Below are 17128 nucleotides of genomic sequence, written 5' to 3' on the forward strand. Positions count from 1 at the left end.
AATACATATATATATATATATATATATATATATAGTGTCCTCTAGTGGTAGCAAGAGGTACTTAGTTACAAGCCATCCAATGTATGTAACACAGGACTGTGTAATAGGGTCTTGGCTTAAGCTCAACCACTGATTTGTCAGCAGGTGTTTGCTTCTAGTAACCTGGACACTCCCATTCTATGATCATATAAAGGCAGGCTGTCAGATACACAGCATCACATCTCTGCCCGTATCAGGAATCTGCCAGGAGCGGGGCATTTGCTGCCACCATGGCCACAAAGTGGGGTATCTGTTCTGCAGGGAAGATTAGCAATGATTTCATGGTAGCTCTGCAGACCCTGCCAGCTCAGGATCACCAGGTGAGTCCTGCTAAAACCCTGCATAGTTCGCTTTATATGAATTAGCATGAAACAAGAAGAGTCCCAGAGGCAGTCTGTCTGGCATCACAGTCAGCACCCAAGTGCAGCAGGCGCACAGCAAGGAAGGAGACAGCACGACAGTCTCCTGTAGCACATACACAGGAAGCATTAGGGTGCAGCCAGTGCAAACGTGCTGTATAAGCCAAATATATTTAAACAAGAAGGTATCAGCTGAATGCAGTGGTTCTAGCGCTACAGTAAAGCATTTCATGGTAATTCAAGGTTCCAAAAGTTCATGTAGATATTGAGAATAAATGGGGTTAACATTCTCAATTTGTTTTGCTGTCACTGGATTAAGTATAAAGTATTAGTCACACTCGGACACCAACACACCGCTGGATAAGGTACAGGTTAAAGAAAAAGTCTCAATATCATAAATTAAGGTTATAAGTCTAATGAAACATTTATTTATTTAACTTCAAATAAAAAATAATGGAATGATAGATATAAAGATCAGCACATTAGTCTATAGGGGATGCAGTTAAGGAAACCGACTCTGGAATCCCGACAGCTTGTGAAATGCCGACAGATGGAATCCTGACCACCGCAGATTATTCCCACTCGGTTGGTGGGTCCACGCCACCAACCGAGTGGGAAGATAACATGGGGTAAATTTACAAAGATGGGAGTTCTATTTAAGATGGGATGTTGCCCATAGAAACCAATCAGATTCCAGGTATTATCTTCTAGAAGGTGCTAAATAAATTAGAAGTAGAATCTGATTGGTTGCTATGGGCAACATCCCATCTTAAATAGAACTCCCATCTTAGTAAATTTACCCCCATGTGTAAGTATTGGAATTGTATCTTCTTACATTGGAGATCTGATAGACTGCAGCTGAATTATGCAAAGGTTAGTTAAACGATCTGCTCCCAACTACGTCCGACTTCTGAGCATTTTACAGATATCAATTACAAGGAGATTTCTGTTTTGCCTGTTAAACTATATTGTAGTGTTCTGGGGGGTCATTCAGACCTGATTGCTCGCTAGCAGTTTTTTGCAGCGCTGTGATCGGATAGTCGCCGCCTATAGGGGAGTGTATATTTACTTTGCAAGTGTGCGATCGCATGTGCAGCCGAGCACTACAAAAAAACTTTGTGCAGTTTCTGAGTTGCCCAGAACTTGCTCAGCCTCTGCGATCACTACAGCCTGTACGGGCCCGGCCCGGAATTGACGTCAGACACCCGCCCTGCAAACGCTTCGACACGGATGCGTTTTCCCAAACACTCCCAGAAAACGGTCAGTTGCCACCCACAAACGCCTTCTTTCTGTAAATCTCTTTGCGATCGCCCGTGCGAATGGATTCTTTGCACAAACCAATCGCAGAGTAACGAACTGCTTTGTACCCGTGCGACACGCCTGCGCATTGCGGTGCATATGCATGCGCAGTTCTAACCTGATCGCAGCGCAGCAAAAAAAGATAGCAAGCAATCAGGTCTGAATGACCCCCAGATTCCTTCAGAAACATTATAAGAATTATGCAATAGACTGTAGGTCATTATATCATAAACAATACAACATTCTTTTTTATTAAATTATTTATTTGTGTATTTATTTGGTTGCTAAATGAATATTTTCTATTTGGAACATTCAAATTCTTTTGTGGTAACTACCCCTTTAAAATTACTAGGGGTAATTCCAAGTTGATCGCAGCAGGAAATTTTTTAGCAGTTGGGCAAAACCATGGTGGTCATTCCAAGTTGTTCGCTCGCAAGCTGCTTTTAGCAGCTTTGCACACGCTAAGCCGCCGCCTACTGGGAGTGAATCTTAGCATAGTAGAATTGCGAACGAAAGATTCGCAATATTGCGAAAAGACTTCTCTGTGCAGTTTCTGAGTAGCTGGAGACTTACTCAGCCAGTGCGATCAGTTCAGTGCTTGTCGTTCCTGGTTTGACGTCACAAACACACCCAGCGTTCGGCCAGACACTCCTCCGTTTCTCCAGCCACTCCCGCGTTTTTCCCAGAAACGGTAGCGTTTTTTCGCACACACCCATAAAATGGCCAGTTTCCGCCCAGAAACACCCACTTCCTGTCAATCACATTACGATCACCAGAACGAAGAAAAAACCTCGTAATGCCGTGAGTAAAAAACCTAACTGCATAGCAAATTTACTTGGCGCAGTCGCACTGCGGACATTGCGCATGCACATTAGCGACTAATCGCTCCGTTGCGAGAAAAAAATAACGAGCAAACAACTCAAAATGACCCCCCATGTGCACCGCAGGGGAGGCAGATATAACATGTGCAGAGAGAGTTAGATTTGGGTGGGTTATATTGTTTCTGTGCAGGGTAAATACTGGCTGCTTTATTTTTACACTGCAATTTAGATTGCAGATTGAACTCACCACACCCAAATCTAACTCTCTCTGCACATGTTATATCTGCCTCCCCTGCATTCCGAGTTGTTCGCTCGTTGCCGAATTTCGCTATATTGCGATTAGTCGCTTACTGCACATGCGCAATGTTCGCAGAGCGCATGCGCTTAGTTATTTTACTCAAAAGTTAGGTATTTTACTCACGGCATTACGAGGATTTTTCTTCGTTCTGGTGATCGGAGTGTGATTGACAGGAAGTGGGTGTTTCTGGGCGGAAACTGGCCGTTTTATGGGTGTGTGTGAAAAAACGCTGCAGTTTCTGGGAAAAACGCGGGAGTGGCTGGAGAAACGGGAGAGTGTCTGGGCGAACGCTGGGTGTGTTTGTGACGTCAAACCAGGAACGAAACTGACTGAACTGGTCGCAGTGGCAGAGTAAGTGTCGAGCTACTCAGAAACTGCTAAGAAATTTCTATTCTCAGTTTTGCGAATCTTTCGTTCCCAATTCTGCTATGCTAAGATACACTCCCAGAGGGCGGCGGCTTAGCGTGTGCAATGCTGCTAAAAGCAGCTAGCGAGCGAACAACTCGGAATGAGGGCCATGGTTTTGCCCAACTGCTAAAAAATTTCCTGCTGCGATCAACTTGGAATTACCCCCAATGATCAGACAATGTGTGTAGTACGCACTGTGGTGTTTGCCCAGTCTTGGTACATTACTGGTATGCTGGCGATTGTACCAGCTGTATTGTTCCTAGTATAACCTCTCGTGATCCAGTCAGAAGGACGACATGGGTGGTCATTCCGAGTTGATCGCAGCCAGTATCTGACTGGGACATGAAGGGCCCACCGGGGGAACGCAGTTATAGGGGCCCATACTTAGGGGTGTGGTCAGCCTACAAAGGGGGTGTGGCCAGCCTCCACAGAGGCTTGAAATACACAATAGTTTAATGCAGTGTAATGCAACATATCTACCATGTATAATACAAGTGCACAGTCTGGAACCTGATCCCTAGAGGAGGGAGTGGGCCCTCAGGCAGTGGGGCCTACCGGTGGTTTCCCTGGTACCCCTGTGGGCCAGTCCGACTCTGATCGAAGCCAGCAACTTTTTGCTGCTGCTGCGATCAACTAGTCCACGCCTATGGGGGAGTGCATTTTAGCTTAGCAGGGCTGCGATCGCTTGTGCAGCCCTGCTATGCTAAAAAAATTTCAAGTAAAACAAGACTAGCCCTGGACATACTTACCCTGTGCGACGATCTCTGCAATGCTGGAGCCAGCTTTGACGTCAGACATCCGCCCTCCGTTCTCCTGGACACGCCTGCATTTTCAAATCCACTCCCCGAAAACAGCTGGAAATGCTTTGGTGACGCCCAGGTCCGCCTTCTTCCTGCCTTCTTCGTTTTTCTGGACGTAACCCGGCGACCCCTGTCGCCGGGCAACGTCGCGCACGTGCAGTGCGTCCGCCCCGTATGCGCATTCCAGACCCGTTCGCACCGCAGCGACAAACCGCTGGGTGCGAACGGGTCAGAATGACCCCCATGGTCTGTTAGTCCAGCAACATCTAGAGGGACACTACTACCTACTAGTTCAGCAGCACAGATCTGGAAATAAAATGTTAGATAAGAAACGACTTGTTAGGAACGGATGGGGTTTCTCCTCCATTATTGTGTCTTTCATTTATAACTAAGCTCCCCTGACAGGCTATTCCTTCCCCTCTCCTGCCCACCCATCTGACACCGGTTGGGTACACAAGTCATATGCTGGGGATCAGTATGATTTGCCGATGGATGGGATGCCGGCGGTCAGTCTACAGACAGCGGCATCGTGTCCATCATATTTCCGACAGGGCAGCAGAAAGCCCCCTAACCCTCCTCTGCCCCCTACAGTATACCTAACCCTCCCCGCTTGATGCCTAACCCTAACCTCCCCCCGCTATGTGTCTATCCCTAACCCTCCCTCCCCGGTCCCTAACCCTAACCTTCCTGTCCCTGCTCCCTAACCCTAACCTTCCTTCTTCTTCCTAAACTGAACACCCCTCTCCCCCTCCACCAGGCGGCAGGACGCCAGTGCGTCCCGCTGTTAGGATGATCGGGATGCCGGCTGTCGGTAATGTGATGCCGGTATCCCGAGTGGTGTCGGTATCTAGATTCCAACATTGCTTCCTACATCGGGATCCCGGCGTCGGTCCAATATGTCGAGGAGCTAACTGCTTCCCACATGTTGGTATATTGGGCAAAACTCACACACATGTTACATGTATTTTAGGTAAACATATATAACAGTTTCTAGTGACACTGAGCTTAGGTGATTGGCACCTGACAGTCACGCAGTCCAGGGAACCCCAGTGCTGGACAGTAGATATCATATGGCATTTTGTGCATGGAAAACTAGTACGAGATTCCGGTGTTACGTCAGGGGTTGCTCCAATGCCGTCATAGGTCCTGACAGTCTTTCCTATCAATTCCAGGCACTGCCATTCAGCATTCCAGATGAAGCCACAGGTCATATGACAGGTAGGGGTTATATAGTCTCTCCCAGGATACATCTCTGTACAACATACATGCTGCCCCCATAATGGGTTTAGTGCACATAAGCATCTCATGCACTGTACAGGAAATCAGTCACAAGAAACAACAGAACCCCTCTTGATCACACCATCCTGTCTCTGTCTTAATCAGCCCTACCCTGTTCCTCACCGACTATCAGTAGGGTCACCACTCACTGCGTCTCTGTATAGCAGAAGCTGGGCTCTATGCTCTCATGCATCACCTTCAACTCGCTGGCCAAATTTACAGCCGTCTTGTTCCTTTGGCTGGAATATTATGGGGACCCGCTAGGTTTAAACTTTGTTTTTTTTACTACCGCCAGGAGCAACGGCCTGGAGACGGGGTAGTAACTGTCTATACTTCTCTCTCTCTAGCTTACAGGGCCTTCACCTCAGAATATATAACCTTGCTGAACTTCAGTTTTCATATTGTGGCAGGTAGCAAACATATCCCAGGCTTATCTGCAAGTAGCTTGCTGCAGGTGTAGCACGTGTATGAGCAATAATAGCGGTGTGGTCGTGTTGTGTATACTAACCATGCGTGTCCAGGCTTACATGGTGACTGTCTGTGCATATTATAATGTGCTAACAATCCGTCTCTTCCCCGCAGGCCGTGTCGGTTGCAGCAACAGACCTGAAGCGGGCTAAGGAATTTGCCCAAACTCACAACATACCGAAAGTCTATGGTTCCTATGAGGAGCTTGCCAAGGACCCAAGTATTGGTGAGGATTTGCTATGTCATAGTGGGGGAAATGAAACACAGTAAGGGCTCTGTGGGGTGCAGAATGTCCAGCTTCTAGTACAAAATGCTCTGCACTTAAACTACTCACATAATTCTCTTTGGCAGTAATCGGGGATTATTTTCACATTTATAAAATGTAATAATATAACACAGCGCTGTATGTAAAGGGAATGAAAATATATGACGTCACATGCGATTACATGAAACAGGAGGAAAGCAGACCAAACCAGTTTGCCATCTGGAAGGTGTGTGTGTCAGGGCCACCTATCACATGTGAGGATATGTAGCATCACGCAGACAGAAAAGAATCCCTGATTTGGAGGTGATAAAGGCATATTGTAGCTCTTGCTGAGTACTTTGCTGTATAATGTTAGAGGTAGCTCCTGTTATGCTTTTTTGGTTGTTATTTATGCAAGATGATTAACATAGATGATGATTAACATAGAACCGTCTAGCTGTTTACAGTACATACTGTATGAGTGGATGGGTGGGCAGCTTGTGGTTTGTCTTGAATCACAGGAAGCCCCACACCCAGGTTCTGTTTGGCCCATGGGCCAGTCAGTGAAAGTACATGGATGACCATCGGTTTTTGAAACCATCCATGGTCATCTGTTGTATAGTATGTAACCATCGATGGACACCTGCCATATAACCATCGATGGTAACCATCGATGGCAGGCACACCGATGGCCAGCCCTACCCTGTTCCCTATTCAAAGGGAACCAAAAGTTGGGAGGTATGCACTATCATTTCACTATCTGCCCTTGTAAAGCTCCAATGGAGGAAAATTGTGCGGACTTCTGCCATTTCTTCAGGTGCCACTGGGTGGCAGCAGAGCTTGCTACAATCTTTGCACATGGTCATTTCAATTCATCTGAATTTACAGTATGTTGTGTAAAACTCAATGGCATATGGGACACACAAAAACGGGGCCAAAGTACCACTAATGCTTTATAAAGTGTTTGCTCAATTTAAGTAATAAATTACTGTGCCAGAGTCTATAGCACTCAGAGCACTGCCGGCTACGGGAGAGGAGGGGTCCCAAACACGGAGACTGCACCGGGTCCCCTCCTCTCTTGATATGCCACTGTATGGTATAAAATACTGCAATACCATGAGTACCCAGAATGGCACACACTGGCTAATCTGGATTATTTTCTGCGATAAAGACACCACTGATTTATAAAACGTTGAACACTTCTAAACAACTCCCATAATCTGCCCAGATCAAGCCTAGATCCATCCACCCATCTCCAGATCCACCTAACCAACGCCCACATTATCAAGAGACCACACCCTTTTCTAGATCTGCAAATACAGATTATCCCGTGTAAATAATAGCTGTTGAGAGGTTTGGAGCTACTTTGTACAGTCACAAACATTGGATTTGCTAAATTGTCTTAACACAGTATATAATATGCTATACTTAGTGTTATGTTATCTATCTGTGCAACGTATGAGCAATGTACATTGCTGGGAATTACAATACAACAGCACCGCAAATTTTCTGAGCATCTCTTTGGTGGCTGTGGGTAGAGCTATTTGTGGAAAATTTAAGGCAAACAATGGCAACTGAATGGTGAACTTTGCATTAAACACCATCATAGAAAATAAGTAACGTCCTATAACATGAGTAATCCTGCACATTTGTCCTTTAATATTTATGTAAAAACAAACAAAAAAACAACAACAATAAAAACTGAAGGAAAATAGATATATCATAGGTGTACCTTCAACTTTAAATGAAATGATACTGTCTTGCAGATGTTGTCTATGTTGGTGTCTTACATATAGTCCATCGGGAAGTAGTACTGATGTTCCTTCAAAACAGGAAAAATGTTGTGTGTGAAAAACCCCTGGCCATGAACTCATCGGAGGTCAAAGAGCTGACATTGGCCGCTAGGAAATACAATGTCTTTTTCATGGAGGTACAGTTCTTTTTGTGAAAAGTATTATAATTACTGTAGTTGTATAAAATGTCTAAAATTTTTTACCCCTTACTGGTTTGGTAGTAGCACAATTTTGATTGAATTCTGTATGACTGGTTGGGTTGGATCAGGGGAACATGTAAAAGCATTCTTGTGTCGAACCATTAGATGATGGTTGATTGATAAATTGTGAGATTCAGGAACTTTGGGTGCACAGGGATGTATCCATTGTTGTACATTAGATGGTGTTTCCTGCTACCATCTGACAGTTTTGGCTTCTATAGCTTTAAAACCCACACTTTTGAAAATAGGATGCGTCTAGCTCCCTCCACTGGGCGTGCCTAGTGCCGCACTCTGACACGCCGCAGAAACTGAGATTTATTGATTCATTTGGTTCCATAAATAACATTTTGACCAGTAATTGTTGCTTTCCTAGGGGAGGGGAGTGTACACATACAGCAGGGTAATTCGGTGGTATAAAGGTACAGTCCATGCATACAGTATCCTCCTACTTAGGGTGGGTACACTCTAGCACAATGTTGGGATGTTTTGCAATATCAGTATGACAAAAGGTCTACATCGTGCAGTGTGTACCCGCCACTGACCGCTCCCATGTGTCGCATGCAACATCTTCTGGTCGGCCCTGCTGCATGGCCAACCGAAAAATATTGCATGCGACCCGGTGCGTATTAATGAAGGATGGGACAGTGATCATTCCATCATTCAATAAATCTTCATGGTGCACATTTGCAATCGGCATTGTCCGGGCTGAAGGGAATTTGGCCCAACCATCGGCCTGATTGCCCGTTGTTCTGGTGTGTACCCAGGCTAAGGTGGCTTACTACACATGTGCTTGAGCTGTACTGAGGAGTGTTCTCATGAAGACATCTGTGCCTTCCTTTACAAATACACCATTCTTATTATATATTGTTCAGCTGGTAGACAGCTAGTGGGAAGAAGCTTTTAATGGATCTGGACCCTGGAACAAGGGTGGGGTGAATTGGGAAGGAAAGCCACACTTCCTAAAATAACAGGGGGGTCATCCCTATCCTAGCAAATTCAGCTTCATACAGCAGAAAATCTTGAGGGTAGATATAGGTGGTGAGCTGCTCTCGCGGGAGTCCATGGGGACTCATCGGAGTCTCTCTGTTTAGGGGAATACATCTTTCAAGCAATACTACTTTTAATATTCAACAATTCAGACTGTGAATAATGAATTCACGGAAAATAACTTTTACGCTACTCATAATTAATATCATGATATCTCATTGTATCACAGGCAATGTGGAGCCGCTTCTTCCCTGTCTATGATCAGATCCGCACCCTCTTATCCCAGAAGGCAATTGGAGATGTGAAAGTTGTACGGGCAGAATTTGGCTCTAACCAGTATCATGTCCCCAGAGCGGTGAAGAAGGAGCTGGGTGGTGGGGCTCTCCTGGACATCGGCTGTTACTGCATCCAGTTTGCCTTAATGGTATTTAAAGATGAAAAGCCTGAGTCTGTGACTGCCCGAGGTTTTCTGTATGAGACTGGTGAGTCCTCCAATGGATAGCATAGCAATGCGCTACGGGCACCGTTCCCAGCACTTACCACTGCTTCTGTTCTCTACTAGGGGTTGATGAAACCATAACGATTGTTCTCCAGTACCCTGGGAAACGGCAAGCCATCCTCACCTGCACCATGATGGTTGCCATGCCAAACCAGGCTGCCATTTGTGGCTCCACAGGAATGATTCAGGTATTGCTGATGAGCGCAGAGGGAAAACAAAAATACTTAAAATTGCAAAATTTTTTAGTCAACAGTCTCTATAATTTAGATTTTGATTATTTGATTATGATTAAAAAAACACAATTGCTCTCGCAGAACATGGCCAAAGTTAATATGTGCACTAAAATAGTTCTCTTATTCAATGAACATTTCCTACCCACAATGATCTCCCTACTCTGAAGAAGCTTAATGACAAAGGGCCTTATTCAGAGTAGGCCGCTGATCCTGTCGCATTGCAGTTTGCCAAACATCGGCAAACTGCGCATCGCGCCTGCGTGGTTGTTCACACTGTAGGCACATCCCCGAAGGATGGGTCCACAACGTGGCGTTGTGGGGGCGTGGCAGGCAAAACAGGGGCGTGTTGGGAGCATTTTCGGGGCAGCTGCGTATGACGTCACACAAAGCCGCAGGGGTTGACCTTAAATTGATGCACCCGCAATTAAATTGCGAACGTATCGCGGGCTGACGCCACTTACATGTTGGGTGGCCCCCAGCATGTGAGTATATGGACGCAGATCTTGCTGCGGAAACCATAAATAACCCCCCAAATCTCTCCTGCAACAGAACATAAGATCAGTCTCCGGAATGTGCAGAAATCACCTGTACAGCCGAACACTTCCAGATCTCTGATTAGAATAATGTTCTACAGTAGGATAGCAGCTGATGGGGCTATCAGTTGCACGGGTCTACTACGATATCCCGGAGCCCAGCATACCGGCACCAGGATCCCGACCGCCGGAATGCCGGCAGCGGGGCGAGCGCAAAAGAGCCCCTTGCGGGCTTGTTGCACTCGCCACGCTGTGGGCACAGTAGCGCGCCACACTATTTATTCTTCCTCCAGGGGTATCGTGGAGAATTGTTGTAGGTATCCTGGCGGTCGGGATATCAAATGCTTCCCCCAGTTGAACAGACCTAAATCACTTAATTTGACAACTTGTATGAGTTGGACTGTATACAGACATATACCTGCACGGTTTGCTCAGCATACATTATGCATACACCGCCTGTCTGTCAGCAGGTTAGGCCTGTACAGTTGCAGTTTCTGGGTATGTGGGTATGATAGTGACTCTCATGATGATTGGTGGATAGTGCCCTGTGTCACCCCTGTCTTTCTCCCATTGCCCATTAGATTGTGTGATAGCCAGGCAGCGCCAGATCCATCAGTGTTTTTAAAAGCATTGTCACGCCAGGCCATCTCCTCACATAAGCAAGTAGTTTATTCACAGTTCAGACAGGGTTATCACGACAATAAGATTTAACGCCTCATTCTCCTCTCCAGCACAATATTCATATGGGTTACATCAGGTTACATCTCCTTTCATTTGCTTCACGGGCAATAACAGCATTAACAATGATGTGACAGCATTACAGTACATACCAGCGCAGTCTCTGGGAATCAGTAGTGCAGCAACCGCAAACTGAGATTCATTTGAGTGTGCTCTACCCCATTCGCTAGGGGCTCTATCTAAACGGGATCTCTCATGGACACGTTACTGGGGGCCTTCCACCAAACGTGGTTCCTACCACTCACCCAGGTCGTCTTCTCCCGCAGACTCAGACCTCCCGTCCTGCTTCTTGGGTATCCCTGAAGATGCCTTTGTTCCTGGTTCCTTCTACTGTACTCTGCATACTATGGCTCTCACACTGCACATCTGGATATCTTTGCTCTTCCTAGCAGCACTCTATAATGCATTCTATAATGCCAGGGACTGTGGAGTACCATGCTTGTTCCACAGTCCCCAGACTGCGTTTCTCCTGGACACTTAGCCTGTGCCTTCCATTCTCAGTCCTCAGCTCACACTGAACTGTCCTGTGCTTTGTTCCTTGTCCTAAAAACCCCCTACACTTTCTGTCGTAACCCCCTACATGTGGCAGGCTCTGTGAGAACTGTTTTTCTGGTTTTGGGGCCATAAACTCCCCCACTCACTGATAAGAATTAAAAGGCTTTTGGAACTTTCCAATATCTCTTGTCTCCTGACATTCCAGTATGCCACAATTGTAAGCTCTCATGAACAGGGTTCTCTTCCCTCGTGTGCTTTTCCTCATTTTAACCATTATCAACTTCCCACTGGTCTTGGGGAGTGATAAAGTGGAGGGAGCTAAACTACCAAACAATCAGCTCCTGTCATTTTTTTTCAAAGACAGCCTGTAACATGGTGTATACTTTATCTTTCTCCAGTTTTCCATGGAAAAATAGACCCCACAATTCAAACCCCCATCTCTCCCAATGCCCGCCCCCTGCCATCCAAGCTTACCTGAAAATAAAAATAAAAAGATGCCAGAATCCGGCAGTCATGCAGGGTAACAAAAATATTTCTCCCTCTGTTCTGCACCCTGGACTGTGGCGCTATTTACAACATGCTTGTCTAATCTCCCGGCAGGTGCCAGGAGACTCCCCTTTTTCGTGCAGTACCCCGCACACACGGTAGACTACCAGGTCTTTCACAGTCTCCCTTCCGTCCAGTAATGGATCCAGACTTTATTAAACTTGGATTCTGCTTGTCTGGCTACATATGTGTACTTCTCAGTGGCCAAAGTAGTATTAATTAGATATAGCCAATGTTTAAATATTGGACCCGGATACCAACTGAAACAGCAACTGTATACCCTTATAACTAGTTCTATATGATGTGTGTGCACTTAAAATACAGATATTGTAATTTTTAAACATTATCGCTAATACCAAGGTAGTTATCATTATTTTAAGATTATTTTAAAAATAAAAAATAAATCATAATTTTGCTGCATCAAACCTTTCTGCCTAAGACGGGTTCTTTGCCAAGACTTATATCCTGTATTTGTTACCCCAGTATAAATGTTATTACCTCCTCAGGTTCCTTCATGCATGTGGTGCCCAACCTCTGTTATCCTTAATGGAAAAGAAACCAAGTTTCCCCTTCCCCCATCCAAGAAGGCCATGCATTTTACAAACAGCACGGGACTGAGCTACGAAGCGGAACACGTGCGCCAGTGTCTGCTGAAGGGTAATGTAACTGATAATGTGACCTACTGTCCCGCTATCGTCCACTAGGCTCCGCTCTAATGATAACTTCTGGCATTGTAGGATTAAAGGAGAGTCCACATATGAGCTTGGCGGACAGTGAGCAGCTAGCCACCATTATGGAAGAGGTACGCAAGCAACTTGGAGTCACGTTCCCGTAGGACAGAGCCTGATTAAGTACAGCAATTCCCATTCGGATTATTACTGTAATTAACTAATGTTTAATAAAAATATAAGTAAAAAGCTAGTATTTATTTCTTTGTATTATAATTAATTATATATATATTTTTGAACTTGGAAATGTAAAATAAATATTAAACCTAAGTTAAAAGTGAAAGGTAAATTTCGATAGCATTCAGACCAAGGGGTATATTCAATTAAACTCGGATCCATTCCGACATGTATTTGTCGGAATGGATCCGACAACCCCTATTCAAAGTCAAACCCATCTTAATTCGACTTTTTCAAGTCGAATTAAGATGGGACGCAGAGGAGGAGAAAGGGGTAGAGCCGCGGGGGGACAGCCGGCGGGCATACAGGGAAGATCAGCGCTACAGTAGCGCTGCAGCAGGATATCACTCAGCCGCCCGACCTCACGGCAGCTTCCACCCGGCTCCAGCAGCGTACTGGAGCCGGGTGGAAGCTGCCGTGAGGTCGGGCGGCTGAGTGACATCCAGCTGCAGCGCTACTGTAGCGCTGATCTACCTGTATGCCCACCGGCTGTCCCCCCGTCTCCCTGCAGCTCCCTCCCCCTCTCCTGCTCTGGGTCCGCATCTCATTCCGACATCATTTTGATGTCAGGTTTTGGCCCCCTTTTCGACCATCTCAGTCTATCGGTTTTGACCTCGTTATCAACATAAACACGTGGATCGGCAGCTATTCTGCCGATCCACGTGCTTTTCGACAAGTCGAATTTATCGACTTGTCGAAAAATTTTGGAAAATATTGAATAGGTCGAATCAGGATTCGACCTTAAGTCAAAAACTGCCATCTTTTCGACAGACGGCAGTTTTCGACTTCAATTGAATATACCCCTTTGTGTTTTGGTTCTAATTCCATTTTCGTGTTTTGGTTTTGGCTTGGTTTTGACAAAACCACCCTTTCGTGTTTTGGTTTTGGATCTGGATGATTTTTGGAAAAAAAACAACCCATAAAAGCAGCTAAAATCACAGAATTTGGGGGTAATTTTGCTCCTACAGTATTATTAACCTCAATAACAATCATTTCCACTCATTTCCAGTCTATTCTGAACACCTCACACCTCACAATGTTGTTTTTAGGCCTAAAAGTTGCACCGAGGTGGCTGTATGCTAAGCTAAGCGACACAAGTGTGCGGCACAAACACCTGGCCCATCTAGGAGTGGCACTGCAGTTACAGACAGGATGCCACTATTCAAAAACTAGTCCCCAAACAGCACATAATGCAAAGAAGAAAAAGAATTGTAATGAGGTAGTTGTATGACTAAGCCAAGCGACACAAACCATTAGGCCCATCTAGGCATGGCATTGCAGTGGCAGACAGGAGGGCAGATATAAATAAAAAGGCCCCAAACAGCACATCATGCAAAGAAGAAAAAGAATTGCAGTGAGGTAGTTGTATGACTGAGCCAAGTGACACAAACAATTGGCCCATCTAGGAGTGGCACTGCAGTGGCAGACAGGAGGGCAGATATAAAAAAAGGCCCCTAACAGCACATGATGCAAAGAAGAAAAAAAGGTGCACCGAGGTTGCTGTATGACTAAGCTAAGTGACACAACCACCTGGCTCATCTAGTAGTGTCACGCAGTGGCTGAATGTCGAGAGTGGGCCGCAATTGTTCGGTTCACTGACAGCATCTCCAGCACGCTCCAGTCACTTTTAAAAGAATTCTGCAATTGGTGGACTTATATGGCAGTACCCCAGGGCTAATACAGCAGTACCGCTGGACTCATACCGCAGTGTCACACAGGATGGCACTTTTCAAAAACTAGGCACCAAACAGCACCTCATGCAAAGATGTCGAAGAGGTGCAATGAGGTAGCTGTATGACTAAGCCAAGCGACACAAACAATTCCCACTGTAATTATATGTCCAAATCACTGGAATTATACGTCCAAATCACTGGAATTAATTGGCAAGATCACTGTAATTAATAATTATAAATCACTGAAATTAATTGGCAAAATCACTGTATTTATACGTCCAAATCACTGGAATTAAATGGCAAGATCACTGTAATTAATAATTATAAATCACTGGAATTAATTGGCAAGATCACTGTAATTAATAATTATAAATCACTGAAATTAATTGGCAAAATCACTGTAATTATACGTCCACATCACTGGAATTAAATGGCAAAATCTCGCTATCGCTTGCCTAGTGAAGTGGAATCTAGATGGGATTTGGTACCGGGGACACAATACTTCCATCAATTGTCTAAATCCCACTGCTCTAATGGCGGATACCGGGCGCACATCTAACACCAACATAAGTGTCAAGGCCTCAGTTATGAGGGCTTCCATCGTCATGTGAAGCTGAACCACTAGTCATGAACATAGGACAGGGCCTCTTGCCGTTCCTTGCCACTCTGTGTCGTAAATGGCATATTGGCAAGTTTACTTTTCTCCTCAGACCATTTAAATTTCTTTTTTGGGTCTTTTTACTAAACTTTGGCTTTTTGGATTTTACACGCCCTCTACTATCACATTGGGCATCGGCCTTGGCAGACGACGTTGATGGCATTTCATCGTCTATGTCATGGCTAGTGGCAGCAGTTTCAGCACTAGGAGGAAGTGGTTCTTCTTTATCTTTCCCTATTTTCTCCTCAAAATTTTTGTTCTCCATTACTTTTTGGGAGTTATATGAGACAATATGCATCACAGGAATGACTGGAATTACTGATGACACAGGATACTACCACTGGTCTGATGCAGCACAACACGTTGTTATAATTATTATACTGCAGCAGTGGACATATAGCAGCAGCGTGTATCGTCACTGGAATTACTGATGACACAGGACACTACCACTGGTCTGATGCAGCCCAACAGGTTGTTATAATTGTTATACTGCAGCAGTTGATATATATAGCAGCAGCGTATATCGTCACTGGAATTACTGATGACACAGGACACTACCACTGCTCTGATGCAGCCCAACAGGTTGTTATACTGTAGCAGTGGATATATATAGCAGCAGCGTATATCGTCACTGGAATTACTGATATATATACTGGAATTACTGATATATGGCAGCAGAGAACACCAACACTGTGAATGGCTGGACTGATACAGCACAATACACTGACTACACTGGACTGGTCAAACACAACACAGCACCACTTTACAGCTACACTGGATATATCTGCCTGGACTGATACAGCACAATACACTGACTACACTGGACTGGTCTGCACAACACAGCACCACTTTACATCTACATTGGATAGATCTGCCTGGACTGATACAGCACAATACACTGACTACACTGGACTGGTCTGCACTGTGATGTTGGTGTATTAGAATGCTTAATATTTGTAGACACTCCCTTACTAATCTGTGTAAGCCTGAATCTTCAGTGATGGTCCCTGGGACCAGGGGGATGCTGGGAAGTGGGTGGTCCAGTGTGCAGTGTGCCTAGAGTTGGTGATGGAATAAACAGCACAGCAGTGAACTCACATGTCTCTGTGTCCTTATGACTGGATTTACAAACATATGAACAAAACATGCACAACACAGCACCACTTTACAGCTACACTGGATATCTGGACTGGACTGAGCAGCACAACACTTATCACCCCACTTTCCCGCCCCAATAAACAGACACTGAGCACACTGAATACACGTCCTCTCACTCTCCGAGACTGGAGTGAAAATTTCCGCGATGCGCGGCTCCTTATATGGAATCCAAATCCCGCGAGAATCCGACAGCAAGATTGCCGCGTTCGGGTTTCCGAGTCCAGAGGGAAAATCCGAGCCTGGCTCGGATCCGGACTCGGAAGGCAAAGTTCGGGGGGGTTCAGTTCTCTGAGAACCGAACCCGCTCATCTCTAATTATAACTATATATATATATATATGTGATCTATAACTTGAAAAGGGTTGGGCATGATATGCCGGCAGCCGGGATCCCAGTGGTTAACAGACTGACACCAGGATTCCAGCAGCAGAATGCCGATTGGGGAGGGCGAGCGCAACAACAAAGCATTATGTCTTACGACTATGGGCCTTATTCAGGTTTTTTAGCAAACCAAAAAAGTTAGCAATTGGGCAAAACCATGTTGCACTGCAGGTGGGGCAGATATAATATGGGCAGAGAGACTTAGATTTGGGTGGGCCTGTTCAAACTGTAAAAATAAAGCAGGCAGTATTCACCCTGCACAAAAACAATATAACCCACCCAAATCTAACTCTCTCTGCACATGTTATATCTGACC

At 45.3% G+C, this 17128-nt stretch overlaps 1 protein-coding gene across 1 annotated transcript; it reads left to right on the forward strand.

Annotated features, from left to right (window-relative positions):
* Positions 1 to 213: 213 nt before the first annotated feature.
* LOC134967015 (trans-1,2-dihydrobenzene-1,2-diol dehydrogenase-like) lies at positions 214 to 12934 on the forward strand. The gene is made up of 7 exons (XM_063944009.1): positions 214 to 359; positions 5885 to 5996; positions 7781 to 7944; positions 9224 to 9476; positions 9557 to 9681; positions 12545 to 12695; positions 12776 to 12934. Exons 1-7 carry the CDS (start codon positions 270 to 272, stop codon positions 12871 to 12873), a joined length of 993 nt encoding a protein of 330 aa, XP_063800079.1. The 5' UTR covers positions 214 to 269; the 3' UTR covers positions 12874 to 12934.
* Positions 12935 to 17128: the final 4194 nt, after the last annotated feature.

Source organism: Pseudophryne corroboree, chromosome 10 (genome assembly GCF_028390025.1).
Source record: "Pseudophryne corroboree isolate aPseCor3 chromosome 10, aPseCor3.hap2, whole genome shotgun sequence".
NCBI classification, from domain to species: domain Eukaryota; kingdom Metazoa; phylum Chordata; class Amphibia; order Anura; family Myobatrachidae; genus Pseudophryne; species Pseudophryne corroboree.

Excerpts from the sequence above, each read along its gene's own strand:
- LOC134967015 (XM_063944009.1), top strand. The coding sequence starts at position 270 with ATGGCCACAAAGTGGGGTATCTGTTCTGCAGGGAAGATTAGCAATGAT. Across the intron at positions 9,477-9,556 it reads AGGTTTTCTGTATGAGACTG|GGGTTGATGAAACCATAACG; the intron begins GTGAGTCCTCCA and ends GTTCTCTACTAG. Across the intron at positions 12,696-12,775 it reads GCGCCAGTGTCTGCTGAAGG|GATTAAAGGAGAGTCCACAT; the intron begins GTAATGTAACTG and ends CTGGCATTGTAG.